General features: G+C 57.3%; 1 protein-coding gene across 3 annotated transcripts in view; it reads left to right on the top strand.

Moving 5' to 3' along the window:
* The window catches only part of CDH22 (cadherin 22), a 65,152-nt gene that overhangs the window by 29,580 nt on the left and 11,540 nt on the right, over window positions 1-24,032 (top strand). For all 3 annotated transcript variants that reach the window (XM_081948414.1, XM_081948415.1, XM_081948416.1), the window contains 5 exons: window positions 873-992; window positions 10,159-10,326; window positions 10,584-10,771; window positions 10,981-11,234; window positions 12,345-12,481. In XM_081948414.1, coding sequence (XP_081804540.1) covers window positions 873-992; window positions 10,159-10,326; window positions 10,584-10,771; window positions 10,981-11,234; window positions 12,345-12,481 — 867 coding nt within the window. The remainder of the gene's footprint in view (window positions 1-872; window positions 993-10,158; window positions 10,327-10,583; window positions 10,772-10,980; window positions 11,235-12,344; window positions 12,482-24,032) is intronic.

Raw genomic sequence — 24,032 nt, 5'->3', positions numbered from 1 at the left:
CCGTTGAACCCCCACTCACGACAGAAATTCACTCGACCGTCCGGCCACCCTTCGATGAGGAGCTCTTGCCGGCAGCTCCTCAGGCAGGCGGGGGGGGGGGGGGACAGGGACGACGACAAGGGGCCAGATAACAGAGCAGGTGGCACAGATGGGACCCACGTTTCACACCCCTTTTGCAGGTTCACCTCATGTTATGCACAGCTTTGAACAGTACAGGAGTTGTGTCTCCCCAGATTCTTCCCATTGGCAAGCTGACCCTGCCCGGCTCCTTCAGCCCCTTCCCAGGCGCGGCTCTCCCTCGCTCTGCAGGCAGCTCTCCTGGGAACCCGCTCCAGCTGCTCTGTGCCCCCTGAAAGTGGGGTGGTCCATTGGTACCCCTGGATCCCTCTCACACACAGTGCCACGAAGTCCGGGCCCAATCCTGCACAGACCAGGTGGTTTCTTGTATCCGGAGGCCCGGCTTCCCCAGGGGACCCTGCCCTCTTTTAAGAGGATTTGAGGTTTCTGCTCTGGGTGCTCAGTTTGTCCCCTTTTAATCCTGTCCTCCTTTCCTTCCTAAGTGGGCAGGTGGTCTCCCGGAGGGGGCCCCCCTGTCAGCCTCCTCTGCAGCCCCTCCTCTTCTCTAGGCGAAAGAGGGCCCTTCCCACTCCCCAGCATCCCTGCTCCCCATTGGTCAGAAGGGCCAGGGGGTCAGATCACAGGGACAGCTGAGCTGCTTTAAGATCGACAGCCCAAAGGGGGGGGGCTGATGGGCCTTCATCCCTTTGCCCCCATTTCAAGGGGAGCTTTTGCCAGAGGAGGGGGGGGCTTGCAGGGGGTGGGGGTGGTGCAGCCAGGCCCTTCACCGGGCCTCCTTTGGCTTCATCCTGCAGGGACTTCGGTGCTGCAGGTCCTGGCCGCCGATGCGGACGATCCCAGCTATGGGAGCAGCGCCCGGGTGGCCTACAGCGTCCTGGAGGGGGAGCAGCACTTCACCGTGGACAGCAAAACCGGTGAGGGCCAGGGGCTCCCCCCGGAGGGAAGGCAGGGAGGGAGGGAGGGCTTCCCTAGCCGGAGCATGGGGACGCAGGCCGCGTATGTGCCCGTGTGGCTCCCATCCCTGGCCGGCTCTGCAGCCAGGGCCCCCTTGGGAGCAGACAGGCCGGTGCTGGTTCTGAAAATCCTCCGGAGCGGTTCCCCCCCCCCCGAACCTCTTTCATGGGGAGGGGGGTATGTGAAGCAGGGCAGCCTCCCCCCACCCCCTCAGTTTTTCAGAGTTGGCTGGTTAGCATCAGGCCTTTGATTAAAGGTAACACTTTAAATTAAGGATTGCTTTATAAATGCTCTATTAATATTTAATGAACGAACAGTGGAAGCCGCTCCATCCTTTAATAACTCCTAATAAAACTGCGGTGAAATCTGTCTGGGATGAATCAGAGCGGCTGAGGTCACCGTCAGCGGCCGGGATTGAAGGCCAGGGGGCTGCCCAGGCAGCTGGAGGGGGTGGGGAAGGTGGCGGGTAGTTCCCCCTCTTAGTCCCAACCACCTCAGCCCTCAGGAGAGCAGCAGCCCCCCCACCAGTCCCCCCCCTCCCCCAGTTCTGAAGGCGGAGGGTGGTGCCCCAGGCCAGAGAGGGGGCTGAGGTGTGGGATGGGGCAGTGGGGGAGCTGGGGGCTTCTCTGTCTCCTAAGGGTAACAACCCAGGTGGGGCCCAGAAGGAGCACGGACCTCCCCGGGTCCTGTGGTGGCCGCTGTGGCCAGCAGGCATCTGCAAGGGGCAGGCGGGGCAGGCGGTGGGCTCTGGCCTTTGCCCTGCCCCAAAGGGCTGCGTGGGAGGAAGTGGGACTGGGGGAGGGAGAGGAGCACCTCTGCCGCCTGCTTCCCTTTGCCCCAGGGCTCTCCCCCTTCCATCCCCTTGGGGGCAAAGACCCCGTGTAGCCTGGGGGGGGGTCTCAGCTGCCGCTGCCCCACTGATGTGGCTGGAAGGAAAGCTGCCCGCTGGGTTTTTCCTGCTCTTCGGAGGCCAGATGTTCTCCCTTCAGCCCTTGGCTCCCTTTTGGAGGAAGGTCTTTGCTTTCCCTTGGGAAACATTGGTTGGGAGCCGTTGTAGGGAGACCCGGCCCAGCAGGTAGCCCACCTCCCCTGCAGCCAGGCCCAGGTGGAAGATGCTGCTTTGGACACAGAGCCAGACCGCAGTGGGGAGGGGCGGTTGAGAGAGGAGCCAGTGGTTCTCCTCCAGCAGAGAAGAGGGGAGGGCAGGAGGCGGATGGACGGCTGAATGTGGCCACTCCCCCAGCCTCTCCCAGCCAGTCCTGAGAAGCAGGACTCTGCCACCCCCGAAGGGGCAGAGGCTCTGGGCAGGCTCTGGCCCTTCCCCTCCCCGGGCCTTCCCCAAGGGTTGGCCTTCCACACCTGAACAGTAGGAAGCCTGTGGGTGCAGCTGGAGAGCAGCGGTTGCTGGAGAAGGCCCCTGGGATCAGCCATGGCCAGGCTGGGAGTTTCTGCTGACTGCTCTGTGGATGGGAGGCCAAGGGGAGAGTGCGGAGGCTGCTAGCTTGTTGAAGATCTCCCTCCTCACTCCGCACTCTCCTGCTTTTTCAAGGTGAGGAGGAAGAGCTGCTTCTCCTGATCGGCTCCTCCTACCTGCAGGCTCCCCCCTCTGCGTCTGGGTCCTTCCTTGGTCCAGCAGCCAAGCAGTGGGCTGTGCCTGAGCGAGCAGCCCCCCCCCCCCCCCCGTTCCGGTGCTGAGCGCTTCTTCCGCCATGCACCGGGCAGAGCCTTCCTGGGCCTGGAGCTCCCAGTTTAATTGCCCGGATCGGCAGCTTAACGGAGCCATCGTGATCATTAATGCTGTAAAAGGAGCCATAAAATCTGGCACATTCATTTTTTCTAATATATGGTCACGAGGGCGGTTTGCGTTTCCCTTTTGACTTTGACCTGGTTTCTCTTCCCCTGCACATCCAGGGGGGCCCAAGAGGACCTCGGCTGCACCCGGTGCCCGTGGCCAGCAAAGGGGCAGCAACTCCCTCACGCAAGTGCAGCGGGCGGGGTGTCCGCTTGGGAAGGCACAGGCAGCAATCTGAACAGTGCCCCCCCCCCATCACCTGCCCTGCGTCCAGACAGGTTCCTGCCGGGGAAAGACCTGGGAAAGAGAAGCTGCCGGGAGGGGGGGGGGGCTGGAGAAGAGGCGGAGTAGCCCGCAGCTGCAGAGTGGGTGGGGCCACAGGCCCAGAAGAGAGGGACCCTCCCGAGTTCCTTGGGCTGTAAAGGAGACGGGAGGATAATTATACTTTTAAATTGGCAAGATTCTGTTCATGTAAAATAAGGTAGAATTCCCTCATCTGACATCAGTCTTGCTAATCTGAAAGTCCGGTGCCCTCCCTGTCTCCTTCACCACTCCAGAATTCAGGGAGGGTCCTTTCGGAGCCCCCTGACCCTCCCACGGTCCAGCTGCAGGCCACACCGTCTCTTCTTCCACCTCCCTCCCCTCGGCTGCCTTTCTTGGCCCAGGCTCCCGGCCTTCTCCACGTATCAAAATATCCTCCCTGACCAGGCCCAGCAGGTGGACCTCTGTCACACTGCACCCACCAGGGTGGGGGAGGAGAGCCGGTGGGGGAGGGCCAGAGGAGCATGAACAGCCGCCGTGGCTCAGCTGCGGCAGGGTGAAGCGGTTGTGGCCAGCCGGCCATGGCCAATTGCCCTAGACCCTTTCTGAAGGGCCCCTGGAAGGAGCCACACAAGCCCACGCAAGCGGTGGGGACCATTTGTGGCTCGTGTTGTCTTGAAAGGGAGGGAGGAGGCCACCTCTGGACAGCCTCCAACCCCCCCCCCCATGCCTTCCCTTGCAAGTTCCCAATTCATACGTTGGAGGCCATTCTCTAGTGACTAGACGGCTTTGGTTTAAGTCTCAGGCCAGCCCAGATGCAAAGAGGGGAGGGGGTGTCCCCACCCCTTCTGGCCCTGGAAGACCCATGGACCAGGTGGCTTCTGCTAGGGGTCTCCAGAGAGGAGAGAGGAGAGGAGACGCCGGCTGCTCATCTCGGGCAGTCTCTGTGTGGGTCACGTAGCTGCCTTCGCCCGCTCGGCTCCTGGCTCACACACAGCCCCGGGCAATGCTCTTAGCTGCAGGTGGAGGAGACCCCGCGGCTGCTCCTGGGCCTTCCTCAGCCCAGCGACGCTAAAGCTGAGCAGCGCTAATGGTCCCTGCTTGAGGCATCCCTTTCCTCCCTCCCTCCCTCCTTCGCTTTCTCCGTCCTCCCTCCCACCCTCCCTCCCTTTCCTCCCTTCCTCTTGCAAGACTCCCAGGATCACCAGTTGTAGCAGAGGCTGCTCTCCCCCTTCTCCTCCTCCTCCTCCTCAACATCTTGCTTAATTTAAACTCTCCCGCCCACCACCTACCCAGAAGCAGGGGGCTTTGAGGCGGCTGAGATCCCTCTCTCTGCTGTGGCTCCTGGGAAGGTGACCAGGCCAGCATTCCCCCCTCCCTCCGCCTCCAGCCGAGAGAGCAGCCAGGACCATCTGGCTTGGTGGTCCTGGCTGCTCTCTCATTCCCCTGTCATGGTCGGATCACTCACTTCTCCAGCTTGACTTCCCTGGTGCTACCCCCCACCGCGAGGAGGCGGAACCGGAAGGCATTAGATGGTTCCGCCCCAAGCGCCTGATGGAACCAGATAGGTTCCAGACGGAGCTTGGGCCACCTCCTGTGGATCTGACCCGCCCTCGAGTAGAGGACCTGGTGGACGCATGGAATAGTGCGACTACCGGGGCCCTAGACCGGGTGGCTCCTTTGCGGCCTCTCCTGCGGCGACAAACCACCCTGGCCCCTTGGTTTACTGAGGAGCTAAGGGTGATGAAACGCCACAAGAGACGCCTAGAGAGTCGTTGGAGATCCTCCCGTTCCGAATTTGACCGAGCACAGGCACGAGCCTATTTGAGGACGTACCTTGTGGCATTAAGAGCGGCCAAACGTCAATATTGTGCCGCTCTTATTGCGTCCGCAGATAACCGCCCTGCCGCCCTGTTTCGGGTGACTCGCTCCCTCTTGTTTGAGAGACCGTGGGAAGCCCCTTTACAGGGCAGAGCAGAGGAGTTTGGGAAATATCTACAGGACAAAGTCGCTCAAATCCGGATGGGATGGGCCCCTTTCAGTGGTCCAGTAGAGACGCCCGTGGCGAGTCTTGAGGGACCGCTTTGGGAGGAGTTTGACTCGGTTGCCATCGAGGATTTGGACAGGTTGCGTGGACGTCTGCGACCCACCACATGTTTATTGGACCCGTGTCCCTCCTGGCTTGTACTGGCATCCTGGGAGGTTACGCGCGACTGGCTCCTGGGCCTAGTGAACGCCTCGTTGGGTGAGGGGTCTCTACCGGCCGCCTTGAAAGAGGCGGTGGTGAGGCCCCTGCTCAAGAAGCCTTCCCTGGACCCAACGGACCTAGTCAATTATCGTCCTGTCTCCAACCTTCCTTTTCTAGCGAAGGTTGTAGAGAGTGTGGTGGTACAGCAGTTCCCACGTCACCTGGAGGAAAATTATTATCTAGACCCACGCCAGTCCGGCTTCCGACCCGGGCACAGCACGGAGACGGCCTTGGTCGCATTGGTTGATGATCTCTGGAGGGCCAGAGATAGGGGTTGTTCCTCTATCCTGGTCCTATTAGATCTCTCGGCGGCGTTCGATACCATCGACCATGGTATCCTGTTGCACCGGCTAGAGGGGCTGGGAGTCAGGGGCACCGTCTTACGGTGGTTTGGCTCCTACCTCTCTGACCGGACGCAACGTGTGTTGGCAGGGGAGCAGAGTTCGACCCGGAGGTCACTCACATGTGGAGTCCCACAGGGATCGGTGCTCTCGCCTCTCCTGTTCAACACATACATGAAACCGCTGGGCGAGATCATCCGTGGTTTTGGGGTGGGATATCATCTGTATGCTGATGATACTCAGCTATACATTTCCACCCCGAACCACCCCAATGAGGCCGTCGAAATGATGTCCCGGTGTTTGGAGGCCGTACGGGTCTGGATGGATGGCAACCGACTAAAACTCAACCCTTCCAAGACGGAGTGGCTGTGGCTTCCGGCCCCCCGGTTCAACCAGGTGCTTCCATCTCTGGCCATTGGGGGCGTGCAACTAGCCCCCATGGAACAGGTGCGCAATTTGGGCGTCCTCCTAGATGCCCGGCTGTCCATGGATGACCATGTAACAGCCGTGGCAAGGGGGGCGTTCCATCAGGTCCGCCTGATGCGTCAATTGCGCCCCTTATTGGACCGGGATGCCCTACGCACAGTCACCCATGCGCTAGTGACGTCTCGCCTGGACTACTGCAATGCTCTCTACATGGGGCTTCCCTTGAGATGCACTCGGAGACTACAGTTGGTCCAGAACGCGGCCGCACGGGTGATTATGGGGAGGACTAGATACTCCCCTGTAACACCTCTCCTGCGCGAGCTGCACTGGCTTCCTGTGGTCTACCGAGTGCGTTTCAAGGTTTTGATTATGATCTTTAAAGCGCTTCATGGCATAGGACCTAGTTACATGCAGGATCGCATCCTGCCCCACACATCCCTACGACCAATTCGCTCACACAGAGAGGGACTTCTCCGGGTGCCGTCCGCCAAACAGTGTCGGGGGGCGACACCCAGGAGCACAGCCTTCTCTGTGATGGGCCCAGCCCTGTGGAATGACCTCCCCCGTGACATCAGGATTATTTCCGATCTCCGCTCCTTCCGTGTACAGTTGAAGACCCACCTCTTTCAATTATCTGGCCTGGCTCAACCGTAATTTTTTTTCATATTCCTCCTGACTGTCTTTTTTAAATTTTAAATTTTTATTGTATATTGGGTTTTTATTAAACGGGGTATGTTAATGGTTTTAATTGTCTAAATGTTGTAATCTATTACCTCCTCCGTGCATGTATGTCTTTGTATATAGGTATGTTTATATATGTCCTAGTGTACGCCGCCCCGAGTCCTGCCTGGAAAGGGAGCGGCTAATAAATTCAAATTTATTATTATTATTATTGGTGGCAGCTACAGAAGAGCCCAGGAGGGTCAAACGTGGCCCTCTCTACCTCTGTGCATTTTATTTGTGCTTTATGCTTTTATTTTTATTGTATTTAGAGTTGTTTTATTCCTGTCACGGATGTCTTCGCCCCCATGTGCTCTACGCGAGGCTCCAGGAGCATTCCTGGATTGCAGTGGTGGGGAAATAGGTTTAACAAAGGAGGGAACCAGTGGAAGGAAGGCAGCCCTGGGTGCAGACCGGCATGTCCGACGGTGCCCCCTGGCCAGGATAGGAAGAAAGGCCAGGTGGGAGTGGGAGGCAGCCAAGCATCCTCAGCCGCAGGGCCTGCTGGGGTCCGCGGGGGGGGGCTTCCTGTGCCCTGGGGACCACCCCACCCACTTTGCCTGCCCCTCTCCAGGGTCTCCTGGCCAGGCTCAGACAAAAGGTGGCCAGGGTGCCCTTTGGCCCTCTTGGGCAGAGCGTGGAAGCCCCGCTGGTGGGCCTCTCTGGCCATGGCGTCCATGCTGACGGCCCTCCCACTGGCCTCCTGGCCGGCTCACATCTTTGAGTCTCCTTTCCTGGACAACAGGAGTTTTGGCACAGAGGTTTCCTCCGCGTCTCCCGCCATTGGCTTGCTCCCTTAGCACATCATTAACCCTTTCTCATCCAGTGTCCCGACCGCCATCTCAGCTGAGTTCCAGTTTCCATGTATCGCTCAGATACTTCTCCAGATCGCTTTATTGATTCATTTTCTTTAAGTCTGTGTTCTTTGCTGGGATCTCTTAGCTTCACAAATCCGGGACCTGCTTCTGTGCAGAAGACCTTGGGAACCTCTAGGCCCGTGACCTGGTTGGGCAACAGCCCCCTCCCTCCCCCAATTTCAGCCAAACTTGCTCTGACCAAAGCCCCCTCTCCTTTAGCCGGTGGCCATCTGGCTTTATCAGGAGGCTCTATTTTGTCTGTCCATTCCCAAGTCTTCCTCAGCGGGTGGCCCACCTGGACCTCATCTCCTCTGTCCGCCTAGGGATCCACCTACCCTGCTTGGTGGTTGTGACCCGTATAAAGGTATAATGGTTTCTTTATTTTTTATTATTCTCTGCGATTCTCTACGGACTTCCTACTCACGAGACCATCTGCTAAGAATTAAGCAACTGTTTCTTTAAGGAGCAGCCCTCTGTAACCCCCCACCCCCCACTCTTTACAAAGGCGGAGGAGATTCTAACACAGGAGGAAACAAATTCCCCTACGAACTATGGATCTCCAAAAGCAAACGCAGGGGAGGGACAGGTAAAAGGGTGGGAATTTTAAATAGACTAAGGAACAGGGGAAATTAAAAAAAAAACTCCGCTCCCTTCAATCTTACTGACTAATTTACGTACACTTGCTAATAAGATGGCTGAAATACTCCTTTTAAACAGATGCAATTCTGATGTCTGCAACGCATCTGCCCTATGCTTTATTGAATCCTGGCTAAATTAAGTAATTGATAACAGCAGCATGCATAGGCAGCACCAGGGTTTCAGATTTAAAAAAAATTGCATGCCAAACCGTCAGTAATGCCGATAGCAACTCATCCCTGTTACAGACCCCTTGCATCCGGGACACAAATTGTTTCAACTCCCACCCTCAAAACGAGGCTATAGATAGAGCCCTGAACACCAGAACAACTAGACACAAGGAGAGGTTTTCCCCCAAACGCCGTCACTCTGCTAAGCAAAGAATTCCCTCCCCACTGTCAGACCCATTCTTCACTAAGGCTGCATTGCTATTCCTATTCGTCTTCTCATCCTTCCTATCACCCATCTGCTCCCACCTACGACTGCAGGACTCTAACTCTGTTGCTTGCATCCTTACGATTTATATTGATATTGTTTCCCGGTTGCTTATTTGTACCCTATGATTATCATTAAGTTTCGTACCTTAAGATTCTTGATGAATGTATCCTGTCCTTTTATGTCCACTGAGAGCATCTCCGCCAAAGGCAAATTCCTTGTGTGTCCAATCACGCTTGGCCAATAAGGAATTCCGTTCCGTTCCTTTGCAGGGAGGATGGGTGGATTGGCTGGATGGGAGGGCGGAGGAGGTGCCTTACGGTCATTCTTGACTCCTGGGGACCAGGACCGTGTGTCGCTAACCTGTTCTTCAAGGCTCCCTGTGGCTGCCCTGCTGGCTCTGTCTGAGGGCCGAAGGCTGTGACCGAAGCCGCGGCTGGCAGAGTGCTTTTACAGCTGCCCAAAGGGGGAGGAGGGTGGTCTGAGTAGCCCCCAGTTCTCCCTGGCTGCCCTTCTCCAGAACGGCCCCCGTTTGCAGCAGCTTCCTCAGAAAGGGGTTTCTGCCCGCTGCCTTTTGCCAGCGCCCGGCCTGCTGTTCTTAGGCGCAGCCCCTGGGAGGACCAGAAGGATGTTCCCTGTTTGTTGTGACCAGAACTCCCGTTCCTCTGGTCCCGGGGAGGGTTGCCTGAGGAGAGCAGTTTCACCCCTTCACTTGGTTGCCGTTGTGAGATCAAGGCCAACGTCTGTTTGGCTGCAGCCAGTGAGGGCCTCCCTCCTGGACCGACGGATGTGGTGATGCCCCCCCCCCCTCTGGGCTCCCTTAAAGGGGTCCCTCCGGTGGGGGGCTACAAGATCGCAGCCTCGCCTCCTCAAGACCCCACCCTCAGCAGCCCCTCCCCATATCCTCTCCCTGTTTGTGCAGGGCAGCAGCCCACCAAGCGCCCCAGGAGGGCTAAGCTCCCAGGTGCCCCTCCCCCACCCCTTCTTCCTGCTTTTTCTCCTCCTTTCCTCACTGATTCCTCCTGGGAGGCCCCCCTCGCCTCCCTTCTGGCTCTGGGCTCCCTTCAGCAGAGCCAGGAAGACTGGGTGCGGCTTCCGTGTTGGGCACTCCCCACCGGCAGAGCTCTGGGCAGCTGAGGAGCCCCTGAAGGGAGCCCGAACGGAAGATGCCCAGGAAAGGGGCCTCCAGCAAGCCCCACCCCTTCAGCCTCCTCTCTTGCTCCGGGCCCCCACCCCCACCCCCACCGGAGAGCCTTCAGTCTTCTGAGGGAGCTCTCCCCCCACCCCACCCCCACCCCACCCCCCCGGTGGCTGTTATGGAGCTCTGTGGGCAGGGGGGGTTGCTTGGAACGGAGGAGGCAGCAATTGGGGGGGGCGGCCTCTCCTCACGGACCCCTTGGCTTCTTACAGGTGTGATCCGGACGGCCGTGGCAAACCTGGACCGGGAGACCCAGGACCGCTATGAGGTGGTGGTGCGGGCCACGGATATGGCGGGGCAGCTGGGGGGCCTCTCGGGCTCCACGACCGTCACCATCGTCATCACTGACGTCAATGACAACCCCCCTCGCTTCCCCCAGAGTAAGGCTCCGGCCTGGGGGGGGGGAAGGCAGGGAGGATGACCAGAGCAGAGCTGGGCTCTGGCTGAGGGGGAGTGGGCCGCTGCTGCCCAGGACCCCCATGGCCACAGCACCCAGCTGCCCACACCCTTGTGCAGCTCAAGGGGGGTCCTGGAGAATGGTGAGAGGGGGGTGTCTCTGTGGACCCTGATCTCCTCCCCCCTTCCTCCATCAGAATTCAGCTCTTCCGTCCTCTTTCCTCCCCCCCCACCTCCCCAGAGATGTACCAGTTCAGCATGGTGGAAACAGCCCCGGTGGGCATGCTGGTCGGGCGAGTGAGGGCGGAGGACGCCGATGTTGGGGAGAACACAGACATGGCCTACCAGATCAAGGAGGAGGGGGCCCGGGGGCCCTTCCGGGTGGCCACTGACAGCAACACGCAGGACGCCCTCATCTCCTTGCAGCAGGTGAGTCCGGAACTCGGGACTGGAAGCCTCCCCTCCCCCAGGAGGCGGGAGCACGTGCCCCTCCCCCACAGCCGTGGAGGGTGAGCCCTCTGGGGAGGGGCTGATTCCCCTGGGCCCCCTTCCGAATGCAAGGGGTCAGTCATGAGGGGTGTGTGTGGAATAAGAGGCCAGAGTGACCCCTTCCTCCTCCTCCTCCTCCTCCTTTTCAGTCTCTGAACTTCGAGGCCCAGGCGGTGCACACGCTGGTCTTGGAGGCGCTGAATAAGTTTGTGGAGCCCCGTTTTATGGGCCTGGACACCTTCCGGGACCAGACCATCGTGCTGGTCTCTGTGCTGGACGCAGATGAGCCCCCCGAGTTCCGGCCTCCCAGCGGCCCCCTGGAGGTGCAGGAAGACGCCCTGGTGGGCTCCCTGGTGGGGGTGGTCACCGCAGTGGACCCCGATGCGGCCAGCAGACCCGTTCGGTAAGTCATTGCCCAAGGAGGCTGGGACTTGGGCTCCTCTGGGGTGATGGGGGGGCTCAGCCTTTGCTGCCTCCTCTTTGGGAAGGGGGGGGCGATTTCTGCCTCAGGGATTCATGACTTCCGTCGGTCGGTCGGTTGCAGAGGTCCTCGTGTTCCGGACACGGAGAGGCTGGGGCTCCCAGCTGGTCCGTGGTTGCTGCTCTCTGCCTGAGCTGGTGTGGTGCCCCCTCTCCAGGGCCCGGGGCGGTGGGCAAGTGAGCCTCCGGCTCTGGCCCTCCAGCCAGCTGCCCCCCCCTCCCATCCCTCCTGCCTCCTTCCCTCGGGCCTTTCCTCCCTCAAGGTCTCCTGAATGAGCCTTCCCCCTCTCCGGTTTGCCATGTCTGCAGATTTGACGAGTGCCCTGCCACTCCTTCCTCCAAGCCATTAACTTTATGGCAGTGGCGCTTTGGCAAAGAGCCTCACAGACGCAGCCTCCCTGCCCGCCGGGTGCCACCAGGCTGGGGTGGGCATGCAAAGAGCCGGCAGTACCAGCTGAAGCTCCGGAGGGGGTGGGAGGCGCAGCTCTTCCCTCCATGCTGACCTTCCTCTGACGAAGTCTTGGCAGCCCAGCTGTTGGCTCTTGATCAGCAGAAGCAATGAAGCCAAGAAGAGACCCCAGCCCCAATTTGCAGGCTGCCTGCCTGTCATGCCCCCCCTGCAGCCGCCTGGGCTGACCCTCCCGTCCCTGGGACGGCAGCAGCTGCTGCTCTTTGGAGTGTTGAGCTTTTTCTGGGGATGTGGGGAGGGGGAAGATGGAAATGGCCTCTTTCTCTCCCTCGGCTTCTGCTGGGTGGGGCTGCAGGAGGGCACTCCTGGGAGGGGGAGCTTGCTGGGCATGGCCCTGGCAGCCCCACTTGTGCCTTCCCCAGGGGAGGAAGGGCACAGCAGGAGGTGGGCTGATGGGCGGGGTTCGTGGAAGGACCCGGCCACACCCTGTGCCAGACTGCTGCTCGGTGTGTGCCAGTGCCAAGCCGCTCGAGGGGAGTGCAGGTCTCTGCCCAACCTCCCTGCCTGTTTCTGCCCAGTGTGGCCAGCTGCAGCTTATGACGGCTCTGTCTTCTGGGCCCCCAGGTATGCCCTCGAGCCCCCCGAGGACGCGGGGCAGATTTTTGATATCGATGCCCAGACTGGAACCATCCTGACCAGGCAGGCCTTGGATCGAGAGACGGCCGGCTGGCACAACATCACCATCCTGGCCATGGAGGCTGGTGAGCTGGCTGGGGGTGTTGGGGGCGGGGGGGCGGTTGCAAGGAAGGCCTTTGTGAAGGGGGGGGTCTGCTGGAGCCTCACCTGGGGCCTGCGGGCCCAGCATTGCTCCCCACCCCCAGAGGGGAAGCTGGACAGAGCTGGCCTGGCAGAAGCCCCACCCACCCACCCCGCCCCACTTCCCGAGTGTTTTTAGGGATCCAGGAACCAAAAGGGGTCAGGCAACTCTCAGGAGGAGCAGCACCGTGTTAATTTGGGGGAGGGGCAAGGAGGGGCCCTCTTATTGGACCCCCCCTCCTCACAGCTCTATGTGGGACGTGTCTGCTTTGCCCCTTCCTCCCCGATGCCCCCCCCCAATTTCTGCTTTGTTTCCCTTCTGCTTTCTTGACGGGGGCCCCTAAATGCTGTGGGGGGAAGGAGTGGCAGAAGGGGACTGCCTGGGGGGAGCAGAGGAAGGGCTGGAGGAAGGGGCTGAGCCCCGCCCCCTGCCACGCACCCCGAAGGGCCTGTTCCTGTCTGCAGAGTGGCTGCAGATTGCCTTGCGGAGGCCCAGGGGCCGCACAGAGGGGGTGGGGTGGGGTGGGCAAGGCTGCATGCGCGATGCCAGGCGGTTCTCCTGGTCGCCCGTTCCAGGGGCTTCTAGGAAGGGCTCTGTTCACACGGCAGCTTTAACTAGCCTGTGAGGGGAAGGTGGGGGGTGGGGGGGTGCCTGGGTCGTTAGGAAAGACGGGGGTCCAAGGCCCTCAGAGTTCCGTGTGTCAAGAGAGCCGGCTGTGTGAACGCAGTTGTTGTGGTCGACTCGAAGGTCCTGTGGATCCCTGCGGCTAAACTCAGACCTTGAGGCCCCCTCCTCACTCTCCAGCCCCCCCCCCCAGTTGAACCATCCTTGCGGTGCTTGACGCACTGGAACGGACGGCTGTCACTCAAGAGCTTTTCCTCTTGCTTTCATGGACAAGGAAGCATGGATGGGGACTGCTTGACTGGGACTTTTCAGTGGGGGATCTGTGCACCCACTAGGCCACCTGGCCTTCACTTCACCAGGCTCAGTGTGTGATCCGTATGTCTCATGGGGTGCTCCGTCAGGCGCTGGCTCTTGAGATAAAGGTGCCCTGGGCCTGTAGCCCGATGCCACCTCCTTTTTACCTTTACCTTTTACCTTTTATTTCGATTTTTATACCGCCCCCTCTCCCCAAAGGGACTCGGGGCGGTGTACAGTCAAGTGAAATAGATAAAATAGACTACAAACATGGAAACATAAAAACATAGAAGAGGAGGCAATACAACACTGTACAGGTAAAGCAGATAAAAAACAGTATATAAACAATCCTAAAAAATACCCAATTAAAATTACCCAGTTAAAAATATATCTGCCAAGAGGTATAATGAGGTTATGAATGGTCCAGGCCGGCTAAACGGAACAGGTGAGTCTTCAGTTTTCGTCGAAAGGAGAGAAAGTCGGTGGTGGTTCTGATATCGGGGGGGAGGTCATTCCAGAGGGTTGGGCCCATCACAGAGAAGGCTCTACTCCTAGGTGTCGCCCGTTGGCACTGCCTAGTGGACGGCACCCGGAGGAGCCCCTCCCTGTGAGAGCGAATCGGTCGCAGGGAAGAGTGTGGTAGGATGCGATCCCGCAAGTACCTAGGTCCTGAGCCATGGAGCGCTTTAAAGATGGTAATTAACACCTTGAAACGCACCCGAAAGACCGCAGGCAGCCAGTGCAGCTCGCGCACAGGGCCTGACTCTGGGCAGGCTCAGGGACACAAGGGAGGACGGGGTCCATGGCATCGCAAAGAGTCAGGCACAGCTTAGCCACCAAAAACACCCCTGGCATCCCAGCAATCTGATGCAGGCCGTTACCCTCTCAGGAAATCAGGGAAGGGTCCCTTGTGGCAAGAAGTTCCCCAGGCTTTGCCAATGCTCAGATTGTTCTCGGGGTACGTGACATTGATGGGTGGTCTTTCATTTTTGTATGAGTGTGGTGGCCTGAAGCTCCTTTGTCTCCTTGCAAAGCTCTCCTCCACTTTTCTACCACTTTGTGGGTCCCTCCGCCCCCTCGTCTCCCCCCCCCCCCATGGAAGCAAAACCTTCAGCTGCCTCCTTCAGTCTCATTGGACGGATTCTCCGTAAATGGTGATTTCCCAGACCGTCTCCGTCCGTCTCCCCTCTCCCCACTTTCCTCTCCCTGAATTTTCTTCCTGAAAAGCTCAGCCTCCTGTCAGGAGGAGATGGAGGCGGAAGAGAAGCTGAGCAGGTCAGCGATTCCTTTATTACCTGTTAGCACGTTGCCACCTTTGTAAAGCGGCCGATACACTTCCCTTCCCTTTCTTGGACTTGCATTTCGAAAAGGTCCTTTTCTGTCGCTCTTAGCCTCCTTTGCTAACCTTGGCTCATTACCAGCCTTCCTTGCCTCCGCATTTCCGTCCCCCGTCTCTCTCCCCCCCGCCCCCCCCCCCACTTCTCGTCTGCGATCCGTCCCGCTCTCCCATCGCTTGCCTCCATCCTTTTTCGGTCTGCAGATCCTCTCTGAGCTTTTTGTGCAGACACAATGCCTTTTTCTACTCCATTTTTTAATTTCTCCTTGCAATTATTTGCTATTGTCCCTTTAGTATTTCCTTATTTAAGACCCCCCCCCCTCCAATCTTGTGAGCTCTTTTCCCTTTAGTTCCCCTGCCATAGAGCTCCATTTATTAAAAAACGATATTCTGAAATCTGAGGCACATATTAAAATTCCCTTAAAATTAAGGACTCTGGTATTTATTACATCATCACTTTCCCCCAGGGCTGCTTTCCCTTACTTAATTAAGTCTTCCTGTTGGACGCTGGGCTTCGGGGGGCTTCTCCCACCTCCTCAAAGAGAAAGGGATCGGCCAGACCTCAGGCATTCCCCGAAAGGGCTCTTTGGAAGATTTAGCCTCCCCACAGAGGTCGAGAAAATGAACTAATTAAAATCGAATCGTGTTTCTTTGAGAGCGTCATCCCATCTTCTCTTTGGTCAGACGGTCAGTAGTAGATGCTAACGAAAGTGCCATTTGTGGTTCCTCATTTACTAGACAACAAGGCTATGAACCTCCTGAGCCTTTTGTTCAGTGTGTCCTTGGGTGGACAATAGGCCCCTTTCCGGCCAGGCCAGGATCCTCCTTCTCCTCCTTATCTGAACTCCTTTCTGAAGGGTTTAAAGCTTCAGAGAAGTCAGTTTGAAGTTCCCCTGATCCGGTTTCCCTCACTTTAGTCAAACACATTTTACCAGACCTTGTAGCCAACAATCCACCATCCAAATAATTCAATCCCTGATCCCCGTGACCCCCATTTGCCCAGGGGACACATACCTGCGGAGATTCTCCATCGTCCAGGTCAAGGTTGCCCCAGTAGTGCTTTTCAAAGGGCAACTGGACTCCCCCCCCCCCACCCTCTTAAAGTCATTTCACTTCTCATCCAAGAAACTTCTTCAGAACCTTCCCCACCACTCAATCAGGAGCGAAGAAGGAAAAAGGAAACGGGAACCGAGAGGAAAGTCCCCTTTGCCTTTTGGAAAGCACCTTTAGGGGCTGCTCTTGTAGACGGCCTTCAGGAGGATTTCAGCCCCATCCTCTTCATGACCCAGAAGATCCTTTCATGGATGTGACTGGAAGGACTGGGATGGCGGCCATTGAGCACAGCAGTTCCATGGGTGCCCAGCAGTTCATTACTGCTCCTCTCAGGGACGGAGATTCCGGTCCCAATTGTGGCTGTTAAGCAAGGACTAACTCTAGTCTGCGCCATTTAGTTCAGAGGTGTCAAACCCGCGGCCTCACGTTGTCGTCACCTGACGTATCACGACTTTTCCCCCCTTCGCTAAACCAGTGTGTGACACATCTGGCCTGTGGGCCACAAGTTTGACACCCCTGATTTAGTCGGCAGCTCTTCTCCAAAGAAGAGTAACAGAATAACAGAGTCGGAAGGGACCTTGGAGGTCTTCTAATCCAACCCCCTGTTCAAGCAGGAAACCCAATATCATTTCAGACCAATGACTGTCCAGTCTCTTCTAAAAAAACTTCCAGTGTTGGGGCATATGCAGCTTCTGGAAAGAAGTCGTTGCACTGGTTAATTGTTCTCACCATCAGGATAATTTCTCCTTAGTTCTAGGTTGCTTCTCTCCTTGTTTTAGGTTCCTTCCGTTGCTTCTTGTCCTGCCTTCAGGCGCTTTGGAGAACAGGTCGACCCCCCCCCCTCTTCATTGTTACAGCCCCTTCCACACTGAAACACTGTTATGCTTTTCCCTTCTCTTCCTTAGACCAGATATACCCAATTCCTGCATACCCCTTTTTCATACATTTTAGCTTTCAGCCCCCTAATCATCCTTGTTGCTCTTCTCTGCGCTCTCCTAAGACCCTCGGCGTCTTTTGCAGACAAGAATACCTCGGCAAGGTATTCCCCTCGGAAGAAGGGAAGGTTAATTTAGAGCAATTGGTTTGGGAGGAACTGAAACAGAGCAGGTTCTTTTTTTTTTAAAACAAACAAAAACGTACATATAACATTAAAAAATATCATCAGTTACATATCTATGTAGCATTCACAAACATTCGTGTGTCACCGCTTTAGGTTGCATATAAAATCAAAAGTTATCAACCCAAAGTACATTAATGCATTGATCATCCTTGTAAATCATATATTCAGTTTACTCTTATAATTTCTTCCTTTTAAACATGTATTCTAAAGATTAAATTCATATGTATGCTAACTATCTGTCACATCATTGTAAGTCTATTTAATAATAACATACCTTTATGGTGTCATCTATCTTATTCTGGTATTTCTCTCAGTATATAAAGAAAAGGTTCACCAACATTTTATATTTGCGTGTCATTACTTTCAATTATATGTAAAATCATAAAATAGCTATCAAATGTACATAAGTACATCTTTATCATTATATCTCATATATTCAACTACAATTTTTATTTCTTCATTTTAAACAAAATATTCTAAATATTTAATTCATATATGTATATGTATGTGTGTATATATATATATATATATGTATGTATGTATATGTATATATATCAATATTCCATTACTTTGTTATGAATTTATAGTATATTTTTTCAATTCATATATATATACCTTAGATTTTTATAAATCAATAAAATCTATGTAAAAGTAATATGCCTTTATAGTGTCTCCTATCACATTCTATTCTATGTTTTATCAATGGATACAATTATCATAATTTTGAATTGTAATAATAGAATGTGATAGGAGATACTATAAAGGCGTTCAGCAGTTTCTGACCAGTTCTGGAAAACCGGTAGCGGACATTTTGAGTAGTTTGAAGAACTGGCAAATGCCACCTCTGGCTGGTCCCGCTCCCATTTATAAGGCCTTGGTGAGGCCACACTTGGAATATCTGCATTCAGTTCTGGTCGCCACGATGTAGAAAAGATGTGGAGACTCTAGAAAGAGTGCAGAGAAGAGCAACGAAGAGGATTAGGGGACTGGAGACTAAAACATATGAGGAACGGTTTATTATTCGTATTTATTCGTATTTATAGTTGCAGGTTGCAGGAACTGGGTATGTTTAGCTTAAGAGAAAGAAGGACTAGGGGAGACATGATAGCAGTGTTCCAATGTCTCAGGGGTTGCCACAAAGAAGAGGGAGTCAAGCTATTTTCCAAGGCACCTGAGGACAGAACAAGAAGCAATGGGTGGGAACTAATCAAGGAGAGAAGCAACTTAGAACTCAGGAGAAATTTCCTGACAGTGAGGACAATCAATCAGTGGAACAGAAGTTGCCTCCAGAAGTTGTGAATGCCCCAACACTGGAAGTCTTTAAGAAGATGTTGGATAGCCATCTGTCTGAAACGGTATAGGGTTTCCTGCCTAGGCAGGGGGTTAGACTAGAAGACCTCCAAGGTCCCTTCCAACTCTACTATTGTATTGTATTGTATTGTATTGTATTGTATTCTTTGCCCCCCCCCCCGAGTCCCAGCTGATCGGAAGGGAATGGGGATTTTGCAGCAACCTTCCCCTGCCACGCCCATCAAGCCATGCCCACAGAACCGGTGCAGCTCCAGGAAGGCTGAGGTCCTTCTGGTGGCAATCTGGTGCCAACCAATGGGCATTCTTGCGCTGCTTCAGCTGGGGCCCACGGCCTCCCCTTTGCCCCCACGGCAGTCTCCTGCGAAGCAAAAGCTTGCTGCCTCTGCCCCGCCCCGTGTCCAGTCCAGAGCTGCCCAGGAGGAGTTGGCGTCAGGGCGGAGCTGGCAGCGGAGTGCCAGGATCATTTCGGCTTCTCCGGCTGCAGGGGGAGAGCCGCCCTTGGCTGCCTCAGACCGCCTGTTCTGCACAGCCAGATCACCCACCTCACAGCCCACGACCGTGGCTGCCTCGTGGCAGGTTCCCTTGCCTCGCACCTGCACCCCGTGGGCCCAGGGCAGCCACAGAGGCGTTTGCCTTGCCTCTGCACCCCTCCTCACACGCAGCCACGCACACAGGACACAGCCCACGCTTTTGAGCGCCGTGTGGAGGCGAGGGTTGGCTGGCTTCCTGGTTGATTCTGGGGCAGCGGGGGCCTCTCTCCCCTCCCCTCCCTCCCTCCCCCTTCTCCGGCTGCCTCCCCAAAGAGGAAGCCCCCCTGGCGTGAAAGCTGCTCTTCCCCACTTCAAACAAAGGCGGAGGAAGCCAAGTGGCCGCCGGTGGAGGCTCCTCTGCCTGGCTTTGAAGCTGCTGCCTCTCCTTCAGTCGGCTGGCAAGGGGCTTCCTGGCAGGCGCTTCCTCTCCTCCGGGGCTCAGCTGTGCTGGTGGAAGCCGCGCTCGCTCGCTTCGGAAGGGGCAGGTGCGGCCACGGCTGTCGGATTTCGCTGAGCACATCAAGCGAGCAGCCAAAGAGAGTGAAAGGGGGAGGGGGGGAATGCTTGGCTGGATGGGAGGTGGGAAAAGATGGAGGGAGGCAGGAGCCCCACACTGACAGGAGGGGAGGGGAACTCTGCCCCTTCCCGGCCTTGATCCGAAGCCTTCCGAGCGGCAGGGGCTCCCCAGTCTGGGCCGTGGATGAAAGGCCCAGATTCCCAGGCAAAGCCTCCCCTTACTGGAGGTCTTGCGGGGGGGGGGGGGAATTGGGACCTCCCATCCTAGGAGAAGGCATTGTGCCTCCCCCCCTCCCCATGCCATGGGGCCTCCAGAAGCAGCCGTGGGGAATTTTTGGAATCCCTCCAAAGACGCCCCAGGAGCTCCATGGTTGCTGCCCCTGGTGCGAACTCCTTGTATGCGACATGGGTTTACTCCTTGCCCCCTTCTCTGTCCCAGCCCCCCCCCCCCGGGATAGCTCTGGGTGCCCACGCCCCTCCCTTGGCAGCAGCCTGCCATGGGCGCCCCCGGCCAGATTGCCCCCAGTGGCCAACAATGTTGCCCTCCAACCGAAGGCCGTGGAGGCATTTTCTCACCCAGAGGCTGCTCACCTGCCTTCTGGCTGGGGCCATACAGGATGGTAGCCTCAGCAGGTCTCCTTGAGGGCATTCGACCCACCCCCCACCCCAAAAAAAGTGGCTCTGTCAGGTTAGGGGAAGCCCAGCTCCCTGTCCTCGGAGCGCTTCCGTTGAGATCCGGCTGTGCTGGGGAGTCCCTCTTGGCCTGCTTCTTGCAAAGCTCTTCCGGGCAGCCTGTTTAGGGAGGGGCCCCCTTTGGCTGCCTCCGCCTTTCTCTCTCCCGCTTTCTCCTCCATCAAACGGGGTCTGACTGGTGCAGAAGAGAGTCAGGATGACGCCTGTCACTCGAAGGGAGGCGCCAGCTGGAATCGCCTTGGCCTTTTGGGAAGGAGCCCGGGGCCCTTGGTCTGCCTTGCTCTGCCTTGTGCTCCCGTGTATCCCAGGGGCTTCTCCTTCACACCCCAAGCGGAGAACTCCTCCTCCCGTCTCTCTCAAGCCTTCCAAGAACCATTCCCGCTGTTTCTGGCAGGGAGAGATGGAGGCGACTTTGGGGGACTTTCGCCCACAGACAGCCCGGCTGCTCCGGGGAGGGGCCAGCGGGAGAGGGGTGCCGGAAGCCTTTTTCTCCTGGCTGCTCCGAAGGCTTCCTTCCTCATTAAGAAGGGAAAGGGAACCTTTGGGTCCGAGGGGGGCTGGGGGGGAAGGGGCTGCGGCCCCTTCCCCTTCCGGAACCTTCTGGGCCTCACCCTGCTCCGAGGGCAGAACATTTTCCTCTGCCCCAGCTCAGAAGGAGGCGAAGTGGGGGTCGTTTGGGGAAGCAGCTCTTGCCCCCCCAACCCCCACCCTCTGGCAGGACCACAATGCAGGACCACAATGCAGGCAGAAAAGTCAAGGGGGCAAAGCCATTGGGGAGGCACCGGCAGGCGTGGGGGGGGGCATGTGGTGGGTGACGGTCCCGGGCTCGGCTGCGGGCAGGCCCTCCCTCTGCCTGGTGTGGGGCCAGCAGGTTGGGCAGCCTCTGAGCAGCCTGTCAAGTGGCATTAGTGCCCGGGCAGACGGCCGGCGGCTCTCCTGTCAAGAAGATCTGACTCATCCATTTTAGCTGTCCAGACGCTGCTGCTACTGACATTATCCTTAACGTTTTGTAATCATGAAATATTAATGGCGGATATTGAATTTAAAGTGCAATTTATGTCTGAATCCCTGGCTGGAAAGGGCAGCTGCAAAGGTGAGCCTGCAGAGTGCCTTGCCTGGAGGGAGGGGGGGGGGTTGTTGGCCCCTGCAGCTGGCAGGGAAGGCCAAGCAGGGTGAGGGGGAGGAGCCCACTCCCCCATCCAGGCCGTGCCCCGACCCCTTTGAGGGCAGGAGCAGAGGGGCCCCTCTGGCAGGGCCTTTGCGGGGCACGGCTGTTGGCAGGAAGGAACCAGGAGCCCCACAGCTGACAGCCGGAGGGGGGGGCTCTTCTCCAATTCTGATGGCGCAAATGCCGTGGCTTAACTTTGGGGTGGGGGCTGTACCCAGTTTTGGAAGGGAGGGCTGAGCTTGCCCAGGGATTGGGGGCCTCCAGCCTGGAGGCAGCAGCGGCCACCAGGGGTCCTGCCCACTCGGCTGTGGCAGTCTTTGGGCACCGGGCTGTGACCTGTGACCCGTGGGCTGCTGGCTCTGCAGGTTGGCCGAGTTCCGGCTGAGGTTTCTGTAAGGGAGCCCCCCGCACTGCCCTTTGCCCTCCTTGGCCCTTGCAGGAGCGGAGACAGTGGGAGCCTTGCCAGGGCTCGCTTTAACCAGCGCCCCAATTTGGGCCACTGTCTCATTGCCCCCTGCCCCCCACCCAAAAGGGCCGAGTGGGAAGAGGGGAGCAGAGTTGCCATGAGTCCCGCACCCTTCCCCCTCCTCTTAGCCCTCCCCAGGCCCGATCCAGCTGGAGGAAGGGGGAGGGGATCACATCCTTCTCGACTGCTTTCATTGGCTCTTACCATCTGAGGTAGAGGCTTTCCTGCATTGGGGACCTGGCACTGGGATGGGGCATTCTCTCTCCCCCCCCAATCTTACCTGGTTGCGCTGGCTGTAGCTCCCCCCCCCCCGTGGATGCCCCTTTGTGGGACTCCCCCAGTTCAGGTGCACCTTCCAGTTTCAAATAGATTCCTCCCCCCTCCCCCATTTGTATGAGCAGCTCAGCTTGTGGGGGAGGCTGCTGCCCTGGGTCCAGGCCAAGCCCTTCTCCCCTGCTGCCCCCAGGCCCCGCCCCAAGGGAGCAGCCCCCCCAGCCCAAAGAGGCCTTCTTCCTCTCCTCCCCCCCATTCCCATCCCCTTTTCACACACACACCCAGTCCAGCCTCCCAGCAAGAGCCGGGTCTCACCCACACACCGCCCGCCAGGCTGGCTGCTAAGGAGGGATGCCCCAGATTTTGGGGGGGAGGGGGGGGAGAGAAGGCTGATTAGACCGGGATGTACCTGCTCTGCGAAGCAACATTGCTCTGCAGGGGCCCTGCCCTGGTGGGTGTGCAGGCAGGGCCCCCCTTGGAACTCCTCTTTCCTGGCCCGTCATGCTCTGCCCCACCCAGGTGGATCTGTCCTCCCTGCCCCATGAACTCTGCAAAGGAGCCCTCATCTCTCCCCCACCCCCCCCCCGTTCCTGTCTGGGGCAACTTCCTGGCTCCTCCTGCCGAGGCACCTCTCTCCCAGGGACCTTCCTGGCGGGATCGGCAGGTGCCAAGCCCCCCCTGCGCCCCCCTGAATGGTGTCCTCAGATTAATGGATTCCAACTCCAGGAGGAAATGCAGAAAAACGGCGTGTTTAATTTTAATTTAGGAAACTATTTAGGTAGCAGCCTTGTTTCCTTGCTACTGTCAATCACGTTTTCTCAAGGCTGACATCAATTAGTTTAAAAATATTGAATGTAATTTTGCCTGACACAACATATTGCAGCCTCTGCAAAATATAATTTATTTGAGAAGAAGAAATAATTAAACTAATTTGCATGTCAGTCAGCCAAGCTGGGACGCTGGGGAGGGAGCTGCTGGTGTAGGCAACGGATTCCCCCCCGCCCCGTGCCACTCTGGGGTCCAGTCCTCCGATGGTGTCTCACCCCCGTGCCTCACCCAGCAGCTTTTCCAGGGACGAAAGCCCCCATGGGGCTGTGGGCACCGCTGTGGAAGCTGAAACTGAGGAGGGAGCCAGAGAGCGTTGTGGGGCAGAGGGGGCTCAAAATGGAGGCGCAAATCTCCACCCACTGTGTACAACATAGCATTTAAGTCAACAGTCCAAGCTTTTTAAAGCCATTTCATTTCTATCATCTATATTGATCTATCTATCAAATTCATACGGCTGCCTATTCCATACAAGCTGACTCTGGGTGGCTTACAATAAAACCACTTACCTGGGGACAAAGTAAATTCTCCCCCCCCCTTAAAGTCCATTGGAGGAAGCTCGGTGGGGGGGAGGTTGTCTGCCCCTCCCGCGCAAAGGCCTGGGCAAAGCACAGTCTTTGCGGCTCTTCTAAACCACAGCTGGGGGGGACCCCTCTGGGTCTGTGGGGGCGGGGAGCTCCCTCCTGAGGACCGGCCATGCTGCAGAGAAGAGCACTTCTGGGGTCTCAGGAGAGGACATGGCTTAATCAAAGGGACCCCAGTGTACCCTCACTGCAAGATTGAGTCAGCCGGGCGCTCCTTCGGGCACCCAGGCCCTGTGCCAGGCAGCACTCCGTGGGTGGGGATTGGCACACTCCGAGACAAGCCCCCAGCCCGTGCAGCTCTGGTGGCAGCACCCTTCCTGCCTGCACCTCTGCGTTCTGCCCCCGTTGAAGCTTCCAGGGCAGCCCCATGGAGCCCAGCTGCAGAGGGACTAGAACGCAGGCCACTGTCTCCAACCCCCACATCCCCACCCCGACAGTCTAGGAAAGGGTGTGCAACTTGTGTGCCGGAGGAAGTTGTGCAAAAGCCTTCCTGGCCACAGCTGACAGCTGCTCTTCAAGAAGCAAGCTGGAGTCCAAGCAAAGCCTCCGGTTGCCCATCAGTCTTGAAGGGGGCAGGTGCCACGCGTTCCAGGCATCCTCAGCAGCCACGGACGCCCCTCCCCCCCTCTGTCTTGTTAACCAGAGAGGGATCTTCCCCATCCAAACCCCCACCGCCTCCAGGCCCAGGGACCGAGCCTTGAC

Source organism: Natrix helvetica (assembly GCF_964273705.1).
Source record: "Natrix helvetica genome assembly, chromosome: 3".
NCBI classification, from domain to species: Eukaryota; Metazoa; Chordata; class Lepidosauria; order Squamata; family Natricidae; genus Natrix; species Natrix helvetica.
Note: the sequence above shows the minus strand (reverse complement) of the source record. Positions and strands in the feature narration are given on the sequence as shown.